This window comes from Takifugu rubripes, chromosome 21, assembly GCF_901000725.2.
Source record: "Takifugu rubripes chromosome 21, fTakRub1.2, whole genome shotgun sequence".
Classification (NCBI taxonomy): Eukaryota; Metazoa; Chordata; class Actinopteri; order Tetraodontiformes; family Tetraodontidae; genus Takifugu; species Takifugu rubripes.
This window is the reverse complement of record NC_042305.1, coordinates 6,949,113-6,966,216: the sequence shown is the minus strand read 5'-3', so window position 1 is coordinate 6,966,216 and position 17,104 is coordinate 6,949,113. Positions and strand designations below refer to the sequence as shown.

The 17,104-nt window shown below is 47.1% G+C and overlaps 1 protein-coding gene and 1 long non-coding RNA gene across 5 annotated transcripts; one reads left to right on the top strand and one right to left on the bottom strand.

Annotated features, from left to right (window-relative positions):
- The first annotated feature begins 5,100 nt into the window (after positions 1-5,100).
- sfrp1a (secreted frizzled-related protein 1a) lies at positions 5,101-14,280 on the top strand. Of its 4 annotated transcripts, XM_029829821.1 has the most exons (5): positions 5,101-5,184; positions 5,279-5,374; positions 5,482-6,006; positions 8,728-8,808; positions 13,235-13,557. In XM_029829821.1, the coding sequence occupies exons 3-5, from the start codon at positions 5,487-5,489 to the stop codon at positions 13,555-13,557; spliced, it is 924 nt and encodes a 307-aa protein (XP_029685681.1). In that variant the 5' UTR covers positions 5,101-5,184; positions 5,279-5,374; positions 5,482-5,486. The 4 variants fall into 4 exon arrangements, with proteins under 4 accessions (XP_029685681.1, XP_011613633.1, XP_011613634.1 ...); XM_011615331.2 differs by having other exon boundaries at positions 5,103-5,184; positions 5,279-6,006; XM_011615332.2 differs by lacking the exon at positions 5,101-5,184 and having other exon boundaries at positions 5,205-5,374.
- On the bottom strand, positions 12,456-15,805 carry LOC115247603 (uncharacterized). Its single transcript, XR_003886646.1, has 3 exons — positions 15,677-15,805; positions 15,112-15,287; positions 12,456-13,042 (listed from the first exon to the last, which is right to left on the bottom strand). It is a non-coding gene; the product is annotated as an uncharacterized lncRNA (long non-coding RNA).
- Between the last annotated feature and the right edge of the window lie 1,299 nt (positions 15,806-17,104).

Below are 17,104 nucleotides of genomic sequence, written 5' to 3'. Positions count from 1 at the left end.
GGACCAGACAACCCCCACCTCTTTAAGCAAGATAAATAAATAAATACAAATGGAATAAGGAGCCATATACGCCCCCTCCTCCGGGCGGGCAGAGAGTGACTGACAGACAATTGAAAAGACAAATTGTTGCATTGTCTTTGTGGGGGGAGATGCGCAAAGGTAATTACCAGGAGACGTGAACCAAAGGGTCAGAGGTCAGAGTACGTGTCTGACCCCAAGGTTCAGACCATCACTGAGGAAGAAAGAGCCTCTGAATTGGGCCAATGTCTTTCTTCACCCTGCAGCTCCAGACTCCGAATGTCTGAGCTGCCTTTTGGAGAGTTTGCTTCTTTCTTGCTTTCAAAAGACCTTTTCTCCAGCTTTTCTCCTCCACAGCTGAGAAATGCTGACCAGGCATTTGTCCTGCAGCTACTCACCCGTGTATGATTTAATTGCTGTTGCAGCCTTCCGTGCCACCACGCTCCGCAGGCAGAGGAAGGTCCTGGTGTTACGACAGTCAGGCGAGCAGCCACCATTGAGCCACACGCACTCACACAGCTTTCCCAGCGTGCCGAAGGCTGGGAACTGGAAGGCCGCTGATTTAAACCCCTTCAGGAGGAAAAACAGAGCCTGAAGGGTAATAAAGCATCCGTATCTCCAGGTAGCTTTCTCTGCATTCTTTCAGATTTTATTCATTATTGAATTTATTGAAGAAAAAAAAAGTTGAGTAATTCTCAAAATTCCATAGAAAATTGAAAAATTCAAAAGAAAAACCGATTAAACAGAAGAACAAAATCATGGAGCTGCACAAAAAAAAGTTTAGTTCTGGTTTTAGTTGTGGTTCCTGCCGAGTTTTACTTTACTAGAGAAATGTTGCAGAGATGTGACGTGTGAGGGGATGAAGGCGCCTCGCATTTGAAAGGCTGTTGGCTGCTCTTGGTGCAGTTTCCACCTCTTCAGTGGGAGTGGGTCACAGAAAGAGCCCCCACCACCACCAGCACACTCATGGCATCGACATTTGTTGGGAGCAGTGGATGAGGTGGGGTGTGAGGTGAGGGGGTTGGGGGCGTGGAGCAATGCTGGGATGGTTTCTCGCTGCTTTTAGCAGTTGCTGCACAATCAGCAGGGTGAAAACGGCCTCAGATACTTTCTGTAGCCAGAGTGTGTGAGTAAGTGTTTGTGTGTTTGTGTGTGTGTAGTGAGTGAGAGTGTGTGTGTTGGGGGGGGGGGGGGGGGGGATGGGGTAAAAAGGCTCATTAACTGTAGTGTTTATGCAGGTTAACATAAGCCAGGGCACCATGTGAGGTCTGCCTTGTGTCACAGAGGCAGCATGCATCACCAGAGCCCCCAGAGGGCAGCTGGGGGGAGGGGGGCACCACAGGGCCCATCTCTGTGTCAGCAGCTCACTGGGCCAAGTGCACTCAAGGTCCTTCGCTGCTGCTGCTCAAGTGGTTTACCTGCCTGGAAGGAAGACAGCTCCTGAACCAGCTGCAGAGTTCCCTCCATCTGAGCCTCACAGTTCCTCCATCTGGCTGGTCCTTCCACAGGTTCAGGTCTGAACGAGGGTCAGAGCCGTCATGATCCTACATGTGGTGGGCCATCCTTACTAAATGGAGCAGTAAATGACAAAAGCAGCAACTGAGGGTTTCCAACAGGTACCGAGTATTTTAGCACAACGCTGCAGCTCTGTGGCATCTGTCCCACAGTGACACGACTCAGAGGACCACTCTGGATCTACTTTGGGACAGATAAATCCTCGCTTGTCTCCTCCACGCTGAGCAGGATGGCTGCGGTGCCAGGAAGAGCTATGACTTATGTGAGAAGTATTTTGGCTCCTGCTCCTGAGCACATACAGGAACATCATTAAGCTCAGCAGAAGCATGGCTCTCTCTTCCCATCCTTCCCTTCTCCTCTGGGCATCCAAATGTCAGAGTTTGCCTGCATTATATGAGTCAGGGCAGCAAGTTGTCACAGGAACCAGAGTTTGGAGAAAGTCCCTCAGTGGCTCCTGACTGGCTCTGAGCTCAGAGATCATCTTCTGACAGAGAAGACAGTGCTGAGGTCATTGCCACGCAGACCTCTGATTAACAACAGCTATAATTAACATTTATCAGACTGTCTCAGGGAATTCCAGCAGAACATCTTAAGTGATACGTCTCCTGAAAATCACCGGCTGTCGACTCATTAGGCCTTTCACAGGTTTCACCAACATTCTGGAGCCCATCGTCTCATCTTGAAACATCAGCATGGCTCTTTGTCAGTAAACGCCGAGGTTGAAGGTCAGCGATGAGCTCTGCAGACCGTTTCAGTCCTGACCGGAAGTTCGTTGAACAGACGCGTCAGTCAGGGAATGAATAACAAGCAGTAAGTGAATGTCATTCATCATGTCATTCGTGTCAAACATCATGTGATCCTTCACAGACACCTGTGGATGGAACCACCTCCAGGTCAAACCCTGATGCAGGTTGCACACAGAAGCGCCTCTCATGAGATCTTCCACATTCATCAGAAACATGCAACTGATGGGTGAACCAACAAGGCATGGTGGGTCTGGCTGGGTCTTTCTCCCTGTTACAGGCAGCAGATTCACAGCCTGGATGTGTCTTTACAGGAGTCCTGCTGTTCCAACTCAACTTTTAAGGTTTCAATAGATCTTTTAAATGCTCAGCGTTGGAGCAGGTGGAAGCCCTTTCTTTTCCGTCTCGTGAATCCATCCCGATTATTTTTAGATCCCATCAAACCCACCAACAAACATTGAACCAGAGTAGCAGTTGCTCATCAGTCCAAGCTAACGTGTGCTTACATGTTCCTGCAATTTCTCCACGGGGAACTGCAAGGTTCCTGTGGCCCGATTCAGTCAGAAATAAGCTGAGATGGCTGCAGGGTTAGCCGGCGCTACAGAAGGCACCCGCATGGACATATGGGAGCCAGTGCGGAGAGCGTCCCCATCGTCTGCAGCCAGTCTCTCACCAGTCAGCTCAGATCCCTTCATCAACACTGCATCTCCGGGAGATCTTAGAGAAGATCAAAGAAAAGCTGTTTGTCCTTAAAATAAATGCCACCAAGGGAGGGAAATAATCTGCTCTGTGCAGGACACAAAACAGGCCTGTTTGTTTTTGTTCTTTTCTTTAATGGTGCTTTTTGCTTGCAGCACCAGTCAGGCTGCCATCAGCACGGCACTCCCTGGAGGAGGTCCAGTGTTTATCTGCCGCTTGCCGATGACAGACGCCCACATTCGTGCACGTTCGTACTAATGGGCCCAGAAATGTCCTTTCATGGAAATACCTGCAAATTTAAACAGCAGCAAACACGAGGGAACACAAACTCCGTCCTCTCAGAGGCCCAAAAGTCCAAATATTTAGTCTCCCGATTGTGAGTGACACGCTGTAACGGCCCACGTTTGGAAAGTGAATGTGTGGGAGTGATCGCCACAACAACTGTACCCAAAATATCTACTTTTGTTTTCCGCATGAAGAGTGGAGTCGGACCTCCCTGACCGGCTGAGGTTTTGGCTCGCCGTCACCGCGCTGGTGGTTTCTCAGCAGGCCCATCAGTGTGACAAGACGGTTCCTGGTTGGTCTGAGCAGAGCCAGGTCTGGTCTGCAGATAGGAGGCAGAAACCCCCTCCCGGCTCCTGAAGGTGAGGTTTGCTTTAGCAACTGCGGAGCACAAACTGTTGCTGGATGAAGCGTCTCGTAAAGTGGTTGTTATGGGAGCCTCGTTAAACCTTCACCGCTGAGCCTCCGAACTGCTCTGCAGTCCCTGATGGCCTCTCTCTCATCACCAGTTTGTCTGCACACATCCCAGTTAATGGACTGGTTACGTGTTGACTGTTGCCTTTTGCACATTTTACGCAGACTGGATGCTGCATTTGATTACACCTCAAACTGATTTACAGCTGCTCGCTGACACGCTGCCATTTCTGCAGCCAACAGAATTACAGTCAACTTGTACTGGTGGTGCCTCCATCCCTCCCTCCCCACTCCATCCATCCCCCCCTCCATCCCTTCCTCCCCCATCCATCCCTCTCTCGTCCTCCCTCCCTCTGTCTCCATCCATCCACCCCCCCCCCCCCCCCCCCCCCCCCCCCCCCCCGGCTGCAGCATGTCTCCAGGTGATGTGAGCCTCACAGGCAGCTGTAGAACACACTGATTTAATAAAGACGTTCTGACTCTGAGAGGTCTGTTTGCTGCAGCCACACTTAAAATCAAATTAGCTGCTTTGTTGCTTTGCGAGGGCTGTTACCAACACAATGGGATGCAAATAAAGCTGATTTTAAATGGAGGCTTTCACAGCTGCGGCCTCAGCCAGGAGGAGATGAGCAGCTAATTGACTTTAGCCCACAGAGTGTAATTAGTTCAGATAAAGGGCCACTTCCTGATATTTGCACATCCAGCCAGCACAAACAGAGCTGCATGACATCAGCCGCGCCCATGCTTGATAAGATAAGGCTCCACAAGACAAATGTTTACTCTCAGAAATAACTTGGTACGAGCCTTTGACACGAGCATGATGAGTGTGGAGTCAGAAACAGTTCAGGCAGAAACATGACGCCCGTCCAGAACATTTCATCCCTCTTCTTCATGAATCATATAATCACTAAATCCACCTTGTTCAAATCATTGTTGTCGCTCAGCTTGACACTTTTTTTATAGTACAACTTACTATTAATAAATCAAAGAATAATGAAAAATCAGAGTGACATTTAAGCAGAAAAATGCCCTCAGGAACTTAACTGTCAACATAAAAAAGAGCAGATTTTACTCCTTTTTAATCTTCTTTTCATCGATGTTTTAATTGTCTTCCATGTCCATGCGAGAACATATTTGGATTTTTAATGGAATATGCTGAATTTCATATTTGGCTGTTTGAGAGGATTTTATTTTATTGTTTTTAATGGATTTTTCAAAGAAAGGAAACGGTTGAAATGATAAGACTTTTACACAGTACATCACTTTGAGTTTAAAGGCTCAGATGTCAGAGCTGATGAGGAAGAAAAGATGTGAAGACTAAATCATTAATGCATTATTTATTCATGGGAGGCTCGACCATGGGTTACATTTGGATTAGATTAAGTTTTCCTCACTTAACTGAAGGGACGGTGGAGTCCGATCACGGCTCCGTCTGCTCTCTGCCATCATTCGCTGTTGGGGTGGGGGTGAGCGGAGGGGCTGGGTCGGCTCCTGGAGAGCTTTTACTCACCGGGTAATTAAGCTTTTTGACTGACAGCGCAGTGCCAAAAGGCACAGACGCGCTCCGATTGGCCTGCGCGCACTTTACAATCTGCTCTTGTTCGCAGCGCTTCGCCTCCCCAAAGCTTCAGAGGAGCCAGACGCAGCAGCGCACTGAGCCCAGAGAGGAGTCTGCCGTGGTCCGGACCCACAAGCACAAACAGGCAGGTTTGACGCGCGGCTGCGGATCTCACGGCTGCGTCACTTTCTCCTGACTTCGGGACTTTATTCATGCGCTGAGCCGCGTTCTGAATCTCACCGCTGCACACAGGAAACATGAGCCCGCTCTCTGAGTCCTTCTGGGGGGTGATCCAGCTCGCCTTCGCGGTGGCGCTCACGTCCCCCTGCAGAGCCTCGGAGTACGAGTACTTCTGGAAGTTAGACGCCTACAACGGAGGGCGCAGCTACGGCAAGCCTCCCCAGTGCGTGGACATCCCCATCGACCTGCGGCTCTGCCACAACGTGGGTTACAACCAGATGCTTCTGCCCAACCTGCTGGAGCACGAAACCATGGCAGAGGTGAAGCAGCAGGCCAGCAGCTGGGTGCCTCTGGTGCACAAGAACTGCCACCCCGGCACGCAGGTCTTCCTGTGCTCGCTCTTCGCGCCCGTGTGTTTGGAGCGGCCCATCTATCCGTGCCGCTGGCTGTGCGAGGCCGTGCGTGACGGCTGCATCCCCATCATGGAGGCGTTCGGCTTCCCGTGGCCGGAGATGCTCACATGCGACAAGTTTCCGCAGGACGACGTCTGCATCGCCATGTCGCAGCCCAACGCGACCGAGGCCACCAAACCCACAGGTAGTCCACGCGCGTGTTTGCATGTTTCAAAACCCCGAACAGACGTGAATGTGTGTACAGGTTCAGGCAGTGTTGTCTAATTTGTGTGTTAACTGTTCTCTAAACGCAGAGAGGTTTTGGTGGGTTGCAGATTCTGGTTCCGTAGCTCGTTTCATTCCAGAGGAAAACATCTGAAAATATCCAGAAATTATCTCCATCCAACTGTGTTAAAAAACTATTGGCGTGTTTTAGAACAGATCTGGATCTTCCATATTTTTTAAGGATCCAGGTCAGAACCAGAATTGAATACGTCCCTGAGTCAAACCCAAACAGTTTCCATTCACGGGGGATTTAGGTGCGTTAGTAACACACAAACCCGCTGGGAACACTGGGACCAGTAAAGTGTTTCAGCTCCTTCATATTTATTTCTCTGGTTGATCCAGGCTCGGAGACCCGGTGAATCCAGAACTCCATAAAATTACAACCAGGTGTTATTTTAGGAGGCCGTTAAAACCCCAAACAGACATAAAAATCCTGCTGAAACCATCTCTTCACACGTTGAAGCAGCAGAGACAGAAGCGCTTTCCCAGAACTTGCCTGAAGTTCTAGGGTCTAGTCTAGGGTCCTAGACTTTTCCGAGATTCTTGGAGACGGTTTCACTTGCCAGCATCCAGAAGATCCTTTTGTCGCCGTGTCCGAGCCTGTCAGAGCCATATGGGACCAACTGTGAGCCCACAAACACAAACAGACGCCGCGTCAAAGTCGACACCGAAGCAATTTTACAGCAACGTCGTTTCAGGGGTGGACGGCGGTTTACACACACACACACACACACACACACACACACACACACACACACACACAGTGCCTGTGTGTACCTGTGTGTGTCAGAATGGCCTGTGACCTCCCAGTATGGGGTCAGCTTCCTCTTCTCGTTCAGCTCCTCTTGCTCACCATCGACTCAAAGTGATTGGCACGATATCAAAAGCACTCCAACAGATGGTAGTCATTTATTAAAGAACGGTAGGACAACGTCCAGCAGAGGACGCCGCCTCCATTTTGCTCGTCTATCATCGATCTTTAACACAGAACGCATAGATTCTGTAGATTTACCCGGAAACAAGGATGAGGCCAGTGTGAACACTGCACCGCCCGCCAAACACACTGGGAGACACATATTAAACACGCCTGGATGTAGAGCGACACCTATTTCACTCACGGTGGATCCAAACGTGAACTGGTTGTACTGGGACGGAGAGGGTAAATTAACTTTTTGAAAATGTAATTGTTATTGAAATGACATCCGAAGACTTTTCGACTTTAATGTGGTTCTAATGTAGAAAAACACTTGAGATCAGCACTGATGCATTCAGCGTCCTCAACATGATGTTGGAGTGGGTGGGGCTTATGCCAGCAGAGGGAAAGTACAACCACCACATTCACTTCAGCCAGTAAATGGAGGAATTTCCATCATCACATCATCAGGTTATATTTCACTCTTCAGCCATAAATATGCCACCTGAACACTTTTCTGCTGAGCAACGGCGACCATAAAGAGGGGACTGGGGGGGCTTCTTTACAGCAATCACAGCACTCACTGTATACACTGGGAAGCTGCCCAGTCTGTGTGTATTTGGGGGGCTCTGTTGCTGACTGACAGGGCAGTATGGGCCAGGGTCTTTTTTCTCTGTCAAAGGCTCCTCTCTCTATATGGAGGGGGACCACACAAAGCCGGCCCCTCTCCAGACGTCACCTGCCATCGTTCATCGTGCCTGCTGGCGGTAGATTAGCCTCAGACAGACTTCCTGTGGTCTGTTCTCTAATATTTGGCTTTTATTGATAAATCTGTGTTGAACTCCAGCGTTTTGGTAATAACCTCAGGATACGTGAGACGTTTCTGTGTTTTCTACCACGTCAGTCACAGAAATCGTCTAAAATTTCGGCGGGACTGAATCTCAAACAGCCGACTGGCTGAACTCAGGCAAGCCATGATTGAGTCCCAGGCGAGTCGGGCTAAAACGGGCAAACGGGACCCTGTGACTTTATAAACAGTGCCTGTTTTCACAAGCTCTTCACACCTGCACGCCACTTTCACAAGCCTTCGCCAAACACATGTAATGGACAACTGGCGGCCGAGGGGAAACTATTTATTTTTCCCTCTGCGCTCCCCCGTCGGCTCAAACCATTCAGGCCCAACAGCACAAAAGATGAAACAACTCCAAAACCTCCATCTCGATTCCCAACAGCGGGTGAAATGAACAGCATTTATAATCTAAGATAAAGCAGCAGAACATGGTTCCGTCATGGTTGGGATTTTGGCTCTTGGTCAGTGTCGTCCTGCAGGGCCGCAGCTCAGACGGAGGATGAGAGTTTACTGCAGCTCACTTACAGCCGGCTATAAAAGCTGAAGACATTCCTCACCGAGGTCAGGTCACCGGAGCGTACGAGCCCGGGAGACGGCGGGCCACTGACACTGAGCTCAGATAGAATCTCTGTGTGGGCGGGGCTTGTGCTTGCAGGATAAATTGGTTAAAACTGGAAAGTTGAAGTAGTTTTTCATTCTTTTTAAAGAATCTCTGCTTCATTTCAAATGAGAAATGACCGTCGGCTCATTTAACCACGTCCCAGAGGGCGTAAGTAATGCCGACATGAAGCCGCACCGTGATTCATCGCAGGCACTGTTGCAACTTGCGCTACATGTTTTGACTCCCGCCTGATTTCGGAACCTTCTCTCGTCCGCAGGTTACTCTCCCATCTGCCCTCCCTGTGACAACGAGATGAAAACAGACGTAATGCTGGAGCACATGTGTGCTAGCGAGTTTGGTAAGAACTCCACACCGACACCAGATTTAGCTACCAAAAACACAGAAACACCTTTTGATAAAAGCCTGGGAACTTAGTGGTTCTCATCAGTGATCAGAGGAACCTTAGTGTTATCAGGACAGAACTGGAGGGCAAAAGATTATTTGTTATGCTTTGCAAATATTGCCAAAGGCTAGCATCATGAAGCTGTATCATCTGCTAAGAAATGTCATCAAAGAAAGACTGAAGCAGGCCGCATCAGACGGAACTAAAATTATTGTGGCCCCAAAGTCGATCTCTGAGGGATCCCACATATATAGATAACCTTATGTATTAATATGGATGTTTATGAGAAATATTTGACAAGCAAATGTGAATGAAATAATTTCAGCGACTCTCGGGAGATGCTACGCTGGCAGCTAGTAATCTTTGATGAGCTGTTTATCCAGAAAAGCATCAGCAGACAGAGCACAGTGGCTTAAAGAGAAACGAGCTTTTCTGCTTGTTCTTTAATAATAATCTAAACAGAGTTGCAATAAAAAATGTAATGAAAACTGAAGCTTTAATCTCTTTGGAAAGAACTTTTAAACTAACCAGATAACATCAAAACTTTAAAATATTCCAGATTAAACAATTTTTCCTCAGAGAATGTTTGGAACATTTCCTTCATTATAAAAAAAAGACGATGCGCCCCATCTCTTCAGGATTTGCACGCACTTATGATAAAAGCTGATGCAAAAACAACCCGCTGGAGTCAGATGCGGTTGTGAGGATTTCCAGGATTTACATTTGGATGATGTATGGCTGATGTTAAAGGATTTTTATGTTCGCTCCGGCTCGACTTCCAGACTGGACATTAAAAACAGACGGTCTTCCGAACTCTGAGGTTTTAGGTTACATTTGTTTAACTGATTTCCCTGTTGTTTATTCTGCGGTGGCGAGGGTTTTTTCCTCAGTCTGTGTCCTGGAGAGCAGAGTAGCTCGTTATTACGTCGTTTCATCTCAGATGAAGACGGATGTTGTTTTGCTTGCTTGTCAAAAACTCCCTGAATGAGCTGACATGTGGGGACAAACAGGCAGATTTAGATAAAATGCTGTTTTAATGGGGCCCGAGGAGCCGAGCTCCCGTAGAGAAGCAACTACGGTGGTTTCAGAGAGGCGGAGAGGCAGCGCACAAGCTAACGACAGATAGCGTCATTGCTACTTAAGATTCATGGCAAAACACAGAGGGATAATCAGCAAGTAGTTCATTTGTTCTGCCTTTTTCCCTTAAAAATTTCTAAAAAAAAAAAAAAAAAAGAAAAAGAAAAGAATTCAAAACACTGGTGAATACCTTTTTTGTAAAAACAGGTTCTGGAATTCTGACTTTGCTTCAGGATCCTGAGTCAAGAGTGAAGAAACACCAGTGAAACGTTTAGCAGTGAGGCCTTCAAAGGCCCAAAAGGCTGAACGGGAGGAATGAAGCAACTTCTTCCAAATCTGTGTGAATCAATCCTGACGATCGTGTAAAACATCTGACCTCTGGTAGCCAGTTAGCATTTTTGTCCGTGAAAACAAACCAGACTTACTGGAAGTCTGCTCTCCGTTAAATAATTGAGTACTTTTGGCGCCTGTTTAATTGTTTCCCAACAGTCGTCCACGAGCTGTTGTGTGTTTGACGTGTGTTTTTCCTGAGAAAAGCAGTGAAAGGACAGATTTGGATCGCTGCGAGGAAATATTCCTGCAGTAGATTTAACCAGAGCAGAGAATTTCTGTATTGATTATTCCACTGACAGAACTTCCTACCTGTCAGAACGGATCAGGTCAAAGGTCGCTGTAGCGTGGAAATTGAGAGTTCCATCAACACTCACAGCGCGATTTCTGCATGAATGAATCACCAAAAGACAGATCAGATATCAAATTCATCAACTCTTCATAGGCGAGCAACATTTCCTGAAAAACAAACCAGAATCGCTCTGATATAAAAGTTACACTCGGTCATAAATGACATTTTTTCCAATTCCTTCCATTTATCCACTAACAGATTTACAGCTCATGCTCTCAACACTTTCTTCCCGCTGTGATTTATCTCCTTGTTTACGGTTTTTACGGTTCCTTATTCTCCCAAAAAACTCCAGCAGCCTTCAATTAAGGCGCAGCGCCCTCTGACGGCTGGCTTTGTTCTCGCCATGGATTTGCTGCCTGCCTCTGCTGGTGTGCTGAACGGTCTGCCGCTCCTGCTGAGAGTCGGACGGGCCTCTGTTGTGATGGGGCACCCCTGGGACCCGCCTGTAAGGTTTACGGCACTCAGGGAGCCGTTAACCCGCCGAGGATATGGGGTAAAGGGTCAGGAGCCGCAGCAGATAATAGCTCCTTTTCTACAAACACCAAGATACCTTATTTAAATCCATTTTTCTAAATTCAAATTATCACATAAATCAGGGAAATTGGAGGAGATGAAAGCTCAAACAGTAAATGATAAAGTGCAGAAGTAAAAAAGGATTTTTTTTATTTAAAAGGGCAAAAGGATGCCAGAATTATTGAGCAACTTTAGCTAGAAGCTATGGTTTTCTGGCAGCTTCAGACCAACTGTTTTCTGAAACAATAGCTTTGTTTTGATCACACTGGAGCGGAAACAATGGCAGCTCAGAGCCCACGTTTGCTCACAGTCACAGTCGGCTTTATTGGCCAAAGATGTGCAACGGCTCAGAGGAATCTCTGGGTTTCAATTGCTATCAACGCGGGATAGAGGCACAGCTAAGAGCAGGAACAGCAGCTGAATTCTCTTATGCATAATTAGGACCATCCTGGTGTAGAGCAGCTACTGGATGGATGTTCAACGTTAAAGGGAAAAGGTTAAAAGCCTCCGCTGCACATCGTCACGCCGGGAGTTTGGTTGTTTCTGAGCGTGATGTAAAATGAAACCAGTTTATTTTCATGCCATGAAAAGAGCACCATTTTTCTGCGTTGGCCTTGTAGCTAACTGCTAGTTTTCGGGGCCTGAGGACAGCTATCACCCATGGTTCCCTGTTTGGCTATAGCTGTAAACAATGTGTGATTATCAGCATACAGGATCAAATCAAATCTTGCTGATGGCCGGCTGGGTAGAGAGAGAGGAGAAGGGGGAGGACAGGTAGAGGAGAGAGTAGGTAGGAGTAGGAGAGGAGAGGAGAGGAGAGGAGAGGAGAGGAGAGGAGAGGAGAGGAGAGGAGAGGAGAGGAGAGGAGAGGAGAGGAGAGGACGGGTACACATACAAAAATACACTATATTGAGCAAGCCGCCGGCCCAGTGGGTCAGCGGGGCCAGAGGATCACACTGACATCCAGAATCACTGCAGTATTTTAAATAAACACATATTGAGGTTTCAATAACAGCTAACATTTATTCAATTCGATTCAGAAAAAAGACAATCTTTCGAAAAATAAAGACTCGAATGGCCGACAATGTTGCTGTCACTGCCTCAAAAATTCTCCCACAACACAGAGCCCAGTTCAGCTTTTTATTTTTTGGGGGGTTTTCTGACATGTGACAGGGTGGATTTAACTGGTTTGCAAAGGTGTTTGGCCAACTGGTTTAATAAGCTAACACCCGAATGACCTGACTGTAGCTTCTGACTGATGACCAGGTTAACAGTCAAACAACTCCAGGAGCAAAGAAAGTTCACAGCCTCTGTGGATTAAGCAGGATGGAGGATTTCTGGAGATCAAGTCTTTCAGGGGTGGCCCAGACCTTCTCTTTCATGGCCCAGAACTTCTCTTTCATGACTCAGTAATTATGAATGCTGCCCGTTTGGATTTGACTGAACACTAAGCCTCCACACAGCGACCGTTTAAGAGACTGGAGCTGGAGGATAAAGGCCTTAATCCCAACCATGTGCACGCTGATACTGGGAAAAGAACACTTGAATTAACAATGTGAGACTTTTCTCACAGCTCAGAGGAAGAGCTGTGAGTTTTGGAGGTTTCTGAAAGCATCAGGTGTTGGTCTTCATCTCTAAAACAGTAGAAAAGCATACAGAGGTCAGAGTTTGATCAGCCTGAAGTGAGAAAGGACTCAGCGCTTGAAGTCACAGGACTCATCTCCGACACGGCTCAGTGATTAAATACGACATCAGCTCGGCGTGTTTGGATCAGAATGGCACTGGTTAATCGCTTCCCTCGTTACCGTGTCACAAGGTCGAGCGAGTGGCGACAACAGGAGGCTGTAATGTCTGCAGATGTATGGATGTTTGACCACCAACGATCACCAAAATCCCACCGCACACGTAGAGAAAGACCTGAAAAGGCAGAAAGAGAGAAGCCAGATGCAAAAAAAAATTCTCTTTAAATAATAAAACCTATTCTTTCTTTGCCTCTGAAATCTGAATGTATGTCTTTTTCTCACAATAAGAAGAACGTGAGACCAAAGCTTTGCTTAGCAACTTCTGTGCGTCCATGCTTAAATAACAGCTTATTATTTCCACCAACAGCCTTCAAGACCAAGATAAAGGAGGTGAAACGAGAAAACATGGACCGCAAAGTGATTTTGCACAAGAGGAAGAAGATGCTGAAATCTGGGAACCTGAAGAAGAAGGACATTAAGTCGCTGGTGCTGTACCTGAAGAACGGTGCCGACTGCCCCTGCCAGCAGCTCGACAACCTGGGGAACCAGTATCTGATCATGGGCCGCAAGGTGGACAAGCAGTACCTCCTCACGGGGATCCACAAGTGGGACAAGTCCAGCAAAGAGTTCAAAAAGGCCATCAAGAAACTCAAGACCTACAAATGCCCCGCCTTCGAGAATGTCTTCTAATAACTTGTCCCTCCCACACATCTATTGGTCGCATCTCATCCTACGTATGAACTTGCACATGCAATAAAATCCCAAACTTTGCTTTTTTTTTGTTCTCTCTATGTATCTATACGTCTTTGTTTATTGACAGGTATACCTAAGTTGTAGTTGAGCGTGGCGAGTGACGGCGCCACAGATGGTCGGGGTGGTAAAAGCTCCCCAACGCTGAAAAACATTCACGTGGAAAGTTGCTGTGCTCGGTGGACTTTGGAGATTTTTGGACACGTTTCTGAGAGTTAGATCTGAAGATCACCGGCCCTCAGGCTGCTGTGGATCTGCTCATCTATCTCCTGTGCTCTTAAAAATCTCTTTCACACCATCAGAAATGGTAGCAGTGATTGAATTGGCAGGAATTTGGAGCAGCTCTACCTACAATGGAGCTAAAGGAAGTGCAGGAGAGACACCTGACCGTGTCCTTCATCCCGCCGATGTGGTTTGGTTTTTTGTTACTTGAAAAAGCAATAGGTGACAGCCAGTTAGCGTCGGCATCTTTGAGTTGTCGCCCGTGTCTGGAGGTCCAGGCTAACTGCAGTGATCATGGAAACTGTGTGACTTTGTTCTGGTTTGTTTGGCTCAAATGTTGCCGGTCTGTTTCAGCACTATTTTGTCTTAGATTTGAATGTCGGTGTGCATTGCTGCCTATAACATGTACATACAAATTTTACATAAATATGGAAAACTGAATTGTGTCCTGTGCTTTTTCCAATTATTATTATTTTAGTGGATTTAAGGTTAAACTAGCGTTTCGTTCCAACAACAACTCCACGATGGATTGCTATGAAATATGTTGCAAGCACATTTGGCTTCACATTTTACAATAATTACGTTTCCTCTTGTCTAATCATCAAGTCCAGGTCTGGATTTATGACAAAACACTCAAAGCTGAAGCCTTTCTGTCAGCGGCTCTTACGGTATTTTAAGATCGTCATTAATTTTCATTAATTCATGAGCACGAATCCATCTGACTCCTGAGGAAAAGGCTTCCCGTTCAGGGAGGTGTTAACACGTTAGCATTGATGTAAGCATTGGCCTAACTAAACCAGCTTAAGGGCCTGATCTCAGGATGTACTCAGACCTCTTGCTCTACACTGGGCCTGCGTAGAGTTCCTGATCCTGCTGCCCCAAGCAGAGTGTGCACATTTCTCCAAATCTTCCTCTTCACATTGATACAACCATGGCAACAGAGCTGATTGGGCACAACCCAATTTTCCATCCAACCTTAGTCTGTCCTTTACGCCCCGTCCACACAGATAGGCAGGAGTGGGGGTCGACCTCAGAACCTTTCTCCTCTGAGGCATCAATGATAAACCCTGCAGGTCTGGGCTCACTCCGGTGAGCTAAAGCCATGGATATGTTGTATTATCAGGTGATGAAGGATGTACGGGAGGTAACGGTGGTCCTGGTTCAGTGCAGGACCACTCAGCTGGCTCCTGAATGTGTGAGCTTCTTTGTTGGTGATACTCTATATTCAGAAAGGGTGGCGGCTCTGAACCACCACTGTAAAATGATTGGTACCATAATTGCAGAATAAAATCCAGCCGTGGAACGTGATCTCCGGGTCAACCTCCATCAGACTGGTGAAGCAGACACCTGCACACCCACCCGCGCTCCAGTTTCATCAGCCTGGGCAGTGAATGGAATGGCCAGTCCCTCTGGGAGAGCGGCCAAGTTCCAGAGTCTGAAACAAGCCCCTGTGAAAAGCCGAACATTATACTTTAATGCCTGGATTCAGCGCCGTCCTGCTCCCGACTTTAGCCAGCTTATTATCCACAAACTGGAGGTGTGCCAGGAAAATAATTGGTGGAGGAGGTCCAGTTTGCACATTTTCTCAGTTGGACCTGTAACCTTTTGTCTCTTCAATTTTGTAAATGTGCAGAAGTCGAGTCCCAGGATTATTTGTGATTCTGCAAGGCCAGGTCATCAGGAGCAGCTTAGACATCAGAACTTTTCCCTACAGACACCCGTGCTGTGGAAAGGCCAACGATTAGTGTGAAGGAACCTCACGTGTCGGGTTGTAAGCACTCCTGCTTGAAGTCTTAGTTTTATTCTATCAAAGATCTGCAGTGTGTATCAAGCCTACCTTCAGCCCTCTGAAATCTTGTGGAAAAGCATCAATAGTCCAGTTCTTTCCTGTTCCGTCTAGCTACAGTGTCTTCAGAGGCTGGTAGAAGCACAAGCTGACCTAGATGGTGAGTTCTTGGTCCAGTTTTGTTCCTACGCGGAACCTAATAGAAGGTGATACCAGTCAACCAGCGTCCTGTCCCATTTTAAGGACAGTCTGTTCCAGTTGGCATCTTCCAGCTGAAGCCACACTGGCCAAACCGGACCAAGCCGGTTCTTTCAAAAGAGCGTGTCCGTACTTTCTTTGGAAGACTAATGTAGCCGAAGCAGATTAATAGACTTTGAATGGACCTGCACACGTCTCTTATGGAAATGTGGCCAGGGGGTTCTGGGGTGTCTTTCTGCTTCAGTCTGTTCTTGTTTCTGTATGTTAGTTGTGATATAGACGAGCACACCGAGGGTCTCCTCAACAACCGCTACATGCTCGGAACCTCGACCGATTCAGAATCACGCAAATATGCAGGAATGCAAACCTGGCAGCCGCGACGCAAGAAACTCACATTTCAGTGACGTAAAGAGTCCAGAGGACCCAGACCCATCCTGTCAGAGCAACACGTAAACAACGCATGAAACCATCGTGTCCATAAAACTAGGCTCGTTAAAAAAGAGGAAGTATCCACCAGATCAGCATGTGCGACATCTGGTTCCAGTAACGGCATCGGTATTACGATATATCGCAGATGTGGACTTCGATTTCTGATTTCAGCTGAATAAAAACATCCTGTCCAGTTTGTTGTTTTAACCAAAACCTCAAAGTTACAAAGATGATGAAGCACTTGTTTATGGAGGCCTGAAAAAAGAGTTTTACTAATTAAAGGGGGGAGAAAATGAGCCAAGGGGTCAAACTTAATGACCTGGTGTTTGTAAAACAATAAACTATCGTCTTCATGTAATGATTTTGCACTTGAATATATTCAGAAACTTTTGTACGACATAAAAATCCTCAACTTTTCGAGTAGAGCAGAATTTTACGTCAATTATAAATTTACTTTTCTGATTTCAGCTGGTGAAATCTTTCATTTCACAGCCCTTAAAGTTCCTCTCTGGTCCTGACCATGAAACACGACAGAATTCCCACAGCTGTAAATGGGAAAATCACCTCAGACTCCGGCTGGTTGGAGTTAGAAATGATGGAAAGCAACCTGAGCGCGACGGCATTTTTTACAGTGTCTGACTCCATAAATGTCAGGAAGTTCATGGTTCTTCAAACCTCTGTGCAGCTTTTATTCTCCAGTAGAAGTTTCGCTGCAACTTTTCAGCTGTGCATCAACATGAAGTCCTGACTGCAGCAGTATGACTGTTTCTGGCTGTGTCAGCCTCGATTAGGCCACAGCAGGATCTCAGCAACCTGGTTCTGCCTCCACTGATGCAGCTCAGAGATGAACTC